This window comes from Schistosoma mansoni, chromosome 4 (genome assembly GCF_000237925.1).
Source record: "Schistosoma mansoni strain Puerto Rico chromosome 4, complete genome".
Lineage (NCBI taxonomy): Eukaryota > Metazoa > Platyhelminthes > Trematoda > Strigeidida > Schistosomatidae > Schistosoma > Schistosoma mansoni.
This window is the reverse complement of record NC_031498.1, coordinates 876,149-887,619: the sequence shown is the minus strand read 5'-3', so window position 1 is coordinate 887,619 and position 11,471 is coordinate 876,149. Positions and strand designations below refer to the sequence as shown.

The 11,471-nt window shown below is 37.3% G+C and overlaps 1 protein-coding gene across 1 annotated transcript; it reads right to left on the bottom strand.

Annotated features, from left to right (window-relative positions):
- Nucleotides 1–5,597: 5,597 nt before the first annotated feature.
- Nucleotides 5,598–11,313, bottom strand: Smp_067810 (protein kinase). The gene is made up of 5 exons (XM_018796485.1): nt 11,170–11,313; nt 10,944–11,050; nt 10,614–10,910; nt 10,433–10,580; nt 5,598–6,706 (listed from the first exon to the last, which is right to left on the bottom strand). Exons 1-5 carry the CDS (start codon nt 11,293–11,295, stop codon nt 6,302–6,304), a joined length of 1,083 nt encoding a protein of 360 aa, XP_018651623.1. The 5' UTR covers nt 11,296–11,313; the 3' UTR covers nt 5,598–6,301.
- Between the last annotated feature and the right edge of the window lie 158 nt (nt 11,314–11,471).

Genomic DNA, 11,471 nt, shown 5'->3' with positions numbered 1-11,471 from the left:
AAATAATCCATAATATTCGCCGGTGTTTTTTTTGGATTTATTATTATTATTCACATTTTAAAAAAAAAAAAAAAAAAATGTCAATTTCTCAAGAACAGTTGCAGTTAATAATACAGCAGCAGCAGCAGATGTTAGCTTCTCAACAACAACTCATGGAAGCACTTTTGGCAAAAATGTCTATTCAGCAAGATATTCCAGAACATAAAAGCATAGAGTCATATCTTAATCCAATTCCAGAATTTATTTTCGATGCAGACAGCGGTCACACTTTTGAAGCCTGGTTTGGCAGAATTGAAGATATTTTTCGAGTAGAATTTGCTGCTATGGAGGACACAAAGAGAGTCCGGTTGCTCTTACAGAAGCTTGGTCCTAATGAACATCAGAAGTATAAAAACCATATCCTGCCTAAACATCCACGAGAGATTAGTTTCGATGAAACTGTTAACATTTTAAATAAAATGTTCTGTGAACAGATGTCTCTATTTCGTATCCGGTATAATTGTCTACAACTGACTAGAGAAGCTGATGAGGATTATACTACGTATGCCGGAAGAGTAAATTTACAAGCGGAACGATTTAAATTAAATGTGTTAACCAGTGATCAATTTAAATGCTTATTATTTATCTCTGGTCTGAATTCTCCCAGCGATGCTGATGTTCGCATGAAGTTATTATCTCGTATGGAACATGACGAAGAAATGACGCTACAAACTGTTACTGGTGAGTGTCAACGATTAATAAACTTGAAACAGGATTCGGCTATGTTAGAAACCAAAAGTGCTGCACCATCTAATCATTCTGTCTATGCTGTTAAGACGAGTCAACGACAAAAAAGTGCCGAAAGTTATAAATATCACACAAAAATTCCTAAACCTTCAACGAAATGTTGGTACTGCGGCGCGTGGCACTTCTCAAGATTTTGCAGATTTAGAAATCATAGATGCACGGTGTGCAATAAACTTGGTCATAAAGAATCAGTTTGCCGGACTAGAGAAAATTTGAGATCAAAGCCGACGAAGCGTCCTCACCAGTTTCAAAACAAATATATTAACAGTATATATTCTACACGAGCTCTAAGTATGGCAGATAAAAGAAGGTATGTGGAATTAGTGGTTAATGGTGTTCATGTCCGATTACAATTGGATACAGCGTCAGATATCACATTGATCTCTAAACGAACATGGAATTTAATTGGTTGTCCACAAGTATTACCTACTGAGCATACTGCACGAAATGCATCCGGAGATATATTAAAGCTTGTTGGAATTATAAAATGCTCTGTTGAATTTCGAGATAACTACTTCACAGGAAATTGCTATTTAACGAACAGGCATGACTTAGACCTTATTGGAATAGATTGGATAGATAAACTAAACCTATGGGATCTTCCATTGAGTGAAATATGCATGACGAAGTGCACAAATAGTCCTAGAGATCTACCCATGGTTCATGTAACTAAGAAAGCCGAAGGGGAAGGAGAAATAGAAGATAGAATTCAACGATTTGCACTAAGCTACCGCGCGACCCCCAACCCAGCAACAAATCAAGAAAGCCCGGCAGAAGTAATTTTTGGGAGAAAGATTAGAATACCTATGGAGCAAATGAAGCCAAAACCTGAAATCAGTCTCTGCAAGAATAAACGAATGGGACTGCAATTCAAAAAAAGGCATGGTGCCTTACCCAGAAGGTTTAATGTGGGACAAGCAGTAATGGCAAGAGATTTCCAGGGAGTAAAGCCAACCTGGAAATTTGGCATCATAGTCCGAAGAAAAGGGAAAGTTATTTATGAAGTGAAAGTTGGACAAAAGATATGGGTACGACATGCAAACCAGATACAGCCGACCAGACAGGAGTGGGAGATAGGAAGTGATAGAAAGCATGATGTACCATTATATATATTAACCGAGTCGGATAAAGGAATTAAAAAGGACCTGAATAAAAAGAAGATGTGTACAACACTCCCAAGGCGGTCGCAGCGCATCAGACGGAAACCTAATCGTATAAAAATAAATCCCAAGGATCGCTATTATCCATGATGCTTCAAAAAAGGGGAGGTGTTATATACTAGGAAAAAGTAAGTACTGATAACTTACGGGACCTCTTATTAGACTATTAATCTATTTATATTCCTATGGTATAACTATTCAGTAACTGGATTATCTATATCTATATTCATCTTATTACTAGCTTCATTTTGACCTATTGATTATTATTATATGATTTATTGTTCCTAAATTATACTCGGTTTATTGAGTACTGTCTCCCACGCTTCCAGCCACGTTTGGCTTGATTTTGTACAAATATTATTTTCTATTTTATGGTATGATGTGGCCTGTCTGTCTGATATATAAACAAAGTATGCTTGAAATAAACGATTCGTATTGCCGAGGCTGATATTGGTGTTTTGGACTCAAGTGGACGGGTTGGGCGGATAAGGACCAATAAGGACGCTAGATTACTCATACTAATCGAACGTCATTGTCACAGTGTGAAGGTCGTAGAAGTCGTATTCTATTGGTGGATAATTTACGCGAATTACGTCCTTGTTAAATTCGTAAGGTCATAACGAATCAGCGACGACCTTGGTCAAGTCATAACAATTGGCTACAGCCTAGGTCAAATCATAACAGTCTGCATCTGCCAACATGGCTCAGACTAGAAGTTAGTGACTTCAAGCACTGATGGACTTCTTAGCAATTCACATTCACTACATCAATAGGCATCGAACTCAGTTAATTTTTAGACACATTCCGACTATTATAAGTTTTATTCTAATCACTGATTGTTCAATTGTCTAGAAAATGTCTTAATAAGTTTTGTCGGATCTACAAATAGTTGTCTTTTTATCTGGTCATTGAACGCTGTAACCGGATAATTTCGCGTTAATATGTCATATCACTTACTAGCGACCAGAATAATTTGGATATCAACTACCGGTTTTTTTAAGGCAAGGACTCTACAATAGCGTTAACCCCGAAAGATGAGTCACTATGATATAACGAGGTTATTGTGGCTTAAAAAATTGCCTATTAGGTGTCCTTGATTCAAATATGAACTTCAGCATACTGAATGATATATCGCGTCGAAAAAAAATCATTGTACTCTTTTGATTGGAATATATACTTACAATCTAATGAGAAACTTAATAATTTCCGAAAAATTTATTTCATTAACTTATTAAAATCTAAAAGATCCATAAGTAATTTCACTACGTTCAAAAAGTTACACATACTGTTACGTCCTTGATCTGTCTACCCACTTTCGTGCCGACGATAACTTGTCTAATGTAGATTAAGACCTTGACGCGATAGGCTTACTGGCTCAACATTGAGGCTACTATGCGTGAGTTCGTAGTGGGGGTAGAGAGACGAAAACTATTCTATCTCTGATTAGCTAACAAGCGCGCGCGAGAGAGAATACAAGACAACTGGAACACTACTCGCTTTATTCCAATTCCGATTAGTGTAAAAAGATACATGAATAAATAGATAACTAACCTGACCACAACGTACAATAATTAGGAAAATACAATTATGTAGCGTAGAAAATAGAGTACAAAAGGTCACGTCTAAATTACAATAGCTTTGGAACAGAAAAGGCTATGGCAGTGAATCATACATCAAACGAAAGCTTATGATCTGTAGAATAGACGGATAAAAATTAAATGTTAGTTTTACAAGCTTTGAATTAAATGAAATAACGTACCCCAAAAATAGCTTCCGTAGTTTGTTAAGGCTTCTTGTTTCGCTCTTCACATCACATACTAACGAATTTAAATGATCAGAAGATTGAAGAGTTTATAATTGGGCTACAAACACACCAAGTAGTGCAATTTTGAAGATCAACTGTAAATTCAGTTTGATTAATATAACCTGCTTAAGTGAGTGCACTTAGAAAGTTGACCAAGTACAGTTTCCAAGATATGAAATCCATGTGAGACCTATGGAGATACGTAATTTGAGGTTCATGAGAAAATTCAAGTACTTTACTAGGTCACTTCATATAAGTGAATTATTCAGGCCGTAACAATGTCTGATTGTTTGGCAATAGCTCTAACATTTATAGACGAATAACAAATGAAATGTTCGTTAAGCCAAGTAGCAGCAGCAAACTTAAAAAGTTACCCCTGATTTATAACGAAAAATCCTCTGGATATGAGGCCGCTCAATATTAAATCAGTGTCGCAGCCGTCCACTACATGTAGATAAAGCTCTGAGTCTCCACATATAACTCGGAACTGACACCAGACACTTACAGAGGACTTGATTATCCACAAATTGATCATATTATTTCTGGAAACAGTAGTATACATGTCAGGTATTTCCAAGACTTAATTGCCAATGCAGATCTCCCATACCAAAGGTCTTAAAATGCTCAAGGGTGCTCTAGTAATTGCTGAAATTATCTAGTGCTTCACATACCAGTTTTAAAATTTGACTGGAGATACCACAAAAGTAATTACACTTACATGCTTATACTGTTATTCAGAGGCATGTACTGTCTGTTCTTCAAGTGAATTTACTAAGTATCGAATGACCCGCCTCAATACTACTCTTAAGAAGCTTATCGTCGCTGTTGCTGTTAGGTTGCTTGATGACTGTGAACAGACATCCAGCACTAATATAGGCCAAGATATTTTCAACCGACTTCAAACATTTGGCGTGGATTTCGCGAACGTTTATCATCAAACTTCCCTCATTAAAAACTTGAATTACTCAAAAGCTTAATACCTCGTCTGATAAAATAAGATCATTATCATACTCCAACCAAGTTGTTCGTCAGCAGTTCCCTATAATGTTGCGGACATTAACGTTGACAGCTTAACAATTTCACAGTCCTGTACATACTATCAAGTAAGAGTCACACATGCGCGTTACCAATTAACTAACAGCTGCAAATCATTGGGTTTAACCAATGCCGATTACTTGAATAGAATTTTTGGTTGTTATTAATTTAAAAATACGTTGTTGAACATGGTAGATGTCACAAATTATCCAGATTTATGTGAAGTAACTGGCTTAAAATCAAACAAAGCAAGCACAATCTTTATCATCATTCGTACACTGAGTGATCGTTTTCATAGATATCCGTAGCCGCCTTAACCGGCAGCTCCACAAACCATACCAGGATAGCGATAATGAAACCAATGTTTCGTAGTTATTTCAGGTATTTCAGCAAGTGATCAGGTCAAAGACATCACGCACGAATGAGAATGTGCTAAAGTGCCACGTCGTTCTAAAGGATAATCCGTTATATGGAGCGCACAAGCCGAAGTATGTATACTGGTTCCAGTTGCCGCGTAATATTAAAAGCGAGATAAAACAATTGAGGAGAATTCCAGAGTAGTCGAAGTAGCAACAGTACTAGTGGTAGAAAAGATTAGGCACTTAAAATATGAATGGATATGGATTAGTGAGATAGTATAACACAATAATTGAGTAACTAATTAGTACATAAAACCTTAGAATGCTTTCAATGGATACAGATCTCGCCTTCATATTGGTCACGCATTGCGGTTCACTGTAACCAATTTTTGGGCGTAATCATAGATCCTTAATGTTAATCGTTTCTTTTTTATAGAACACAAAACATGAAGATTAGTAAAAACTGAAAGTTTATATTTTACAAATATTGTAGGTTACAGACGGCAAACACTGGAGAAGTCATCAAATATCAGTAATGATCTGCAAGAAGTTCACAAATAACATACAGCTGATAACAAATTAACATACGCTGAAACCTTAGTTGCAATAATCAATAAAAACAACTACTTTGTTGCAATGACAACTCTAATGAGCCCTGATTTAAAAATGGCCAAAAATGATTGTCGAAAAAAGTATGCAGTCTGATACCACACTAACAACCAGACAGTAACATCTATCTCGTAAAGCCTTGCAGAAAGTATAAAACTTTATATATATATATATATATATATATATATGAACAATAAAGCAATTAATTAAAGACATGTCTTGTATGTACAGTGCTACAATAAAACCTAAAATTTAATGCGGAAACATTTGTTTCTCATTATCGAGCTTTGAAATAGCCATATAACAAATATAACCACAAGAAATTCAAAGTTATCTTAACAATAATTGTGAGCATAAACGTTTGATACATTGTTTTTAGAATTAAGTAAATAAGTAGAAAGACATGAACGGTTAGAAAGAATTAATGCCCAAACACCCTAAAATGTTAGATTTGAGTCAGAAAGATTAAAATTGGCCGCTCAAAATCAGTAAAGGTTGATGTATGTAAGAGGTGTTCGACTTAACTAAAGCAAGAATAACGCTGAAATCTATCCTGTTCTGCCAAAAGGAACCTGAGTGCTTCCAGCGGTGGCGTTGCCAGAGTGTTCTACATTAGCCTCACCTTCGGGGGCAGCACTTGTACCAGGAGAATTTGGAAGAGCTTGTATACGGTTACCAGTGTCCTCATTAAGTGTAGATGAAGTACCAGCAGGACCTCTTTGTTTAAGTATAGTCCAATCGAAAACGTAATCGAACTGATGACTCATTGTTCTAAATAAAATACGGAATAACTGGCGAAGATACATATAGTCAGGTGTCTCATCGAATCGCAACCCTCTACAGTAGTTCAGATACATCTGAAATTCGGCGGGATAACCTTTGCATAACACTTCAACAGGTGTTGACATCTTTTTCTCGCTAATTCTTTCGTATTTTTGACGTTTTGTGGTCGCCTGAAAGTAAAAAGTAGAAATGTGATGATTTCTATTTATAGGTTACCATTAAAAACTACATCCAGTGAATAAATGTATCGAACTTACACAGAAATTAATAATTCTTATAGTGGGATTCTTTAGAATCTCATGAGTGAGAGACTGGCAGTTTGGTTTTATACGTGTTATCTACGTAAGCTTGGTATAAGGAAACCAATAGATGAAGTTGCTTTCAAGCGCATATTTCCAGAATTTCGCATCACGAGAAATCCATTTTTTGTGATAGCAGAACAACTGGTCATAGAAGTGCAAACTTAGAGAGGTTACTTCAAGTGATAACACCAGATATTCGACGGTTCTTTACACAAAATGGTAGTCCTTACTTAATTGAAAGGTTGGTTTAGACTAAGACAAAGGTAATTACGGTTTTATCATTATATATAAAATTAGAAACTAATAAACTAAAGAGTAAGAAGCACGTCCCCACTTATTCGGCTACTAGCAACCCACTGCAAATTATGAGACTCCTAAAAACACTACTGATGAGAAGACTTACCACCTGTTTATAATAAAACAAGCTTGATGCATTTTAAGACTATAAATTAAAAATTTGTATCTCTGACTTTTGAAATCCTAGAAGTCCTATTTATGCAGATAAATTCCATATCAAGTGGCAATTAAGTGCAATATATAACAGGTGTACTGGAAATAGTATTAGGATTATCTTTAGGTGAATCACCTAGTTTTTGACATATGCAAGTTTGTTTATAGAAAACCGAGGTGACCTGTTCTGCTAACCCTGAATAGACTTACAGATAATAATGACATCTATCTAGTCTTCACTGCGCAATTCACGTCATACCACTGCCGAGTCAGTCATATAAAACGTAGAAACCGAGACGAACGCACCCAGTTCAAGCTGCTACACCAGGTGAAATGAAACTATGAAGATAAAAACTAAAATTGGGATATCACTGATGGTAAGAAAGATTGAGCATATGGATAACAATACAAGACGTAACAATACTCATGAATAATGGAATTCTCGGAATGCTAGAAATGCGGTCAATATCGAACTATTTATACGCGATGCTAAGACCAGAGAACTCCGGAATTTATCTTATTATGACATCGCTTATAGTACATAGTTTGAAGACACTTATTGATCCCCTTAAATTAGTTAATGCTCTTCATCATGAAGGTAGCTCCAGAATAATGCACTCTAGTTACTTATGAACATCCTAGATTTTAAAGTTTAGGAATTTACAAAGACGATATAGCCGTTTAGTAAAGTCAGTCACCCACAACGTAGAACCAGGCACATATATCCATCGGTTTAAGTTGCCATACCTCATCAACACAAGATCAACACCGAATCCATGGTAGTTAGTTTAATGGTGGCAATATATAAAGGAAAGATTGTAAATAAGGATATAGTACAGCGAGAAAGAATGATATGAAACAATTTTAATCTTATAGTTTAAGGGAAAACGGAGAGTGTATACACCTACGCCATTGTGATCGATTCTGAGCCATGTCACCTTGAGTATCCAACCATTGGTTACGATAGTCACGCGGACCCCAACCAAGTAGTCTGCATCTGCCAATATGACTAGAAGTTAGTAATTTTAAGCACTGATGCCACGTTTTGGTTTGACAGCCCCTTACTTTCTTCCAACCATCCCCAACACTAGTCAACAGCGCGTCGTGGTAATCAGCGTTCAGGCATACGTAACACGTGGTCAAACCATCTCAGATGATGAAGATTCACAACCTCACCAACTGATTTACCATCATTCCCTAATACCCTGTATCTAACCTCACTATTACTTACCCGGTGATCCCAGAAGATGCGAGCAATATTTCTAAGACATTTGTGATCAAATACTAGTAACTTACGTGTATCTTCTACCCTTACTGGCCACGTTTCGCAGCCGTAAAATAGATCGGAGCGAACTGCTGCGCAGTATACTTGTCCCTTAATTGATAGACGGATATCTCGCTTTCGCCATAGGTGACGTAAATTGGCAAAAGCCAAACGAGCTTTCTGAATCTGTGCTGAGATTTTGTCAGATATTAACCCATTAGGGCTGATCAGACTTTCAAGACAAGTGAAGTTGTCGACGCGTTCGACTACTTCACTCCCTATCCTTAGTTCAGGTATTGACGCAGTTTACTCCTGGAGCAACAATTTACATTTAGAGTGGGAGGAACATATCTCAAACTACTTGGCATTTTTACACAGTGCTAACAAACAACTCTGCATTCTGTCAGTCTTTACCAAACAGCACTGTTATCTGAGCATACTAAGTCGATAAGTGGACCTCCTGGTTGGAGATTAATTCCCGAAAATTCAGTTGACGAATGTTATTTCTAGCAGTAGGTCTATGATCAAGTTGAACAAAAATGGAGATAATGGACAGTCTTGTCGGACACAACTTGAGGTTGTAAAATCAGATGACAGTCCGCCATAAGCTCTCACTCGACTGGTAATGTTCAAGTAACGAGCCTTCATAAGGTTTATGTACCTCTGAGGTACACCTTTCAATGACAGACATTGCCACAGAACCTCTCGGTCTACAGAGTCAAATGCTGCTTTCAAGTCAAGAAAAACTATCATTATCGGACGCCGATAAACATGTCTGTGTTCTGAAACCTGACGAATAGCGAATATGTAGTCGATACAACCACAAGCTACATATTCTGAAGCCAGCCTGTTTTTCTTGCCCGATGATTATTGAGGTAAGTATTTTAGATGCTATAATAGTCAAACTAATCCCTCTATGGTTACCACAGGATGATTTTGATGCTTTCTTATATATTGGGACAATTAGTGATTGCGATCAATCAGATGGGATTACGTCCAATTCCCAGATTTTAGCCAAAATATTAGTTAACCTAATCGCTAAAATTGGACCACCATATTTAAATACCTCTGAAGCCAATTCATTTGAACCAACTGCCCTTCCTCATTTCAGATTAGCTATAACCTTTTGAACTTCAGCTAGAGTAGGGGACCTACTTTAATGTTCCATTCATACTGTTTGGGAGTGGTGGGCAACTGTCGAATAGCCGAAGGTCAGCTAAACTGTTCTCTAAAGTGTTCCGACCATCGTTCTAAACGTCCGAGCTGAGAGTCTCCTCTTTTTCCGAGATTGTCTCGCTTACAACTGACTTTTTAATTCCTGTTTCTTTTCTGGCTCATGCCACCCTCAGCCAGTTGGGGGCTATCAAATCCCTTAAACCATCCGTCAGACCATACATGATTCATTCCCAATCTTTCGACGATTATACCGAAGGCTGCATATGCATTTGTTTGAAGAGAAATTAAGCCAATTATCAAACCGTAGGAAAATTCATTGACACTGTCCTGAGAAAAGCTATCCTTTGTTACACATACTACGCTCATGACGTTATATTAGGACCGAATGATATGACAATACCTGACGTGTCGGCTACTATAACTCAACAGATTTTGACTAGGATCAATACGGTAGCTTGAGTCTAAATAAGGTTCACAAAACTATAGGGAATGTCAGGACTAACCAGACAAACAATGTGAAATGTAAAGCCGTGCCTTTAAGGCTGATGAGCTGTAAAAATATTAACTCAGTTTAATGACACGAGGCAGATCAGTTAGCTCATATGTACAATATATACGGAAAGATTAAACAATAATGTTACCCCTATTAAGCAACAGAAATAGGTTAAATACGTATTACATAGGTGACAATTTGAGGTACCTACCCGTAAACCTTGCCAAGGCAAAGATCCACGATTAAAATACATCAAAACGTAGCCTAGAGACTCCAGATCGTCTCGACGAGATTGCTCTATGCCCAAGTGTGCATTAATACTAGCATATCTTGCTGTTCCAGTAAGGTTTTTGTCTTCTCTGTGGGAGGTAAGAGAAATGAACCCCAATTACCTATAACTGATGTGACGTCCTGTACGCACATCTCTGTAGCGTTTGGCTAGGCCAAAATCAATCATATACACCTTGTTGCAATGGCGTCCGATTCCCATGAGGAAGTTGTCAGGTTTAATATCTCGATGAATTAAACTTTTATTATGAACATTTTCAATCCGTGCAAGCATTTGATCAGCAAGCATTAATACAGTTTTCAGTGTGAACCGTCGGCAACAAAAGGTGAATAAGTCTTCTAAACTGGGACCTAGAAGGTCCATCACCAGAACCCAGTATGTTCGGCAAGTGCCGTACCATCTTAACAATTACAATAGCTTAATAACAACTCACCTCGCTTGAGGTATACCAATTGCACCTGCAAGCAGCCGGTAAACCTTGTGTTCGAACTGAAGCTGTGGATGTTTAGCGTATATATTTTCCATCTTGACTGCAACTTCCTGATAGGAAAAGAGAAAACATTCATATCATTACCAAGAACCCCAGTTATCACTAACCCAACATTGAGACACAAGATGATACCAAATACAGATACCGCTCGCAAAAAGTGTGGACTTACCTCACCCGTCAGTTGATTGACCCCCAGGTATATATCTCCAAATGACCCCGAACCAATTTTTCGCATAAGTCTGTACTTATCATTGACTAGGATATCTGTCCTCTGTCTGTTAACGAGATCCGCCATGTTTACCAACTATTTTCCCGGCCAAGTAAGTAACAATCTATTCAAACACTATAAGCAATTCTCTCTTTGTAGTGCAGAAACAGCTGACAGGACGCCTAAAAACTTCATGTTTGTTGTGTAGCAGTAAATAAATCCCTAAAATATATAGTTCTGTAATTCTTCAACGTTTGGTGCCG

Excerpts from the sequence above, each read along its gene's own strand:
- Smp_067810 (XM_018796485.1), bottom strand. The coding sequence starts at position 11,295 with ATGGCGGATCTCGTTAACAGACAGAGGACAGATATCCTAGTCAATGAT. Across the intron at positions 11,051-11,169 it reads TCAATCAACTGACGGGTGAG|GAAGTTGCAGTCAAGATGGA; the intron begins GTAAGTCCACAC and ends TTTTCCTATCAG. Across the intron at positions 10,911-10,943 it reads ATTGGTATACCTCAAGCGAG|ATGGTACGGCACTTGCCGAA; the intron begins GTGAGTTGTTAT and ends GTAATTGTTAAG.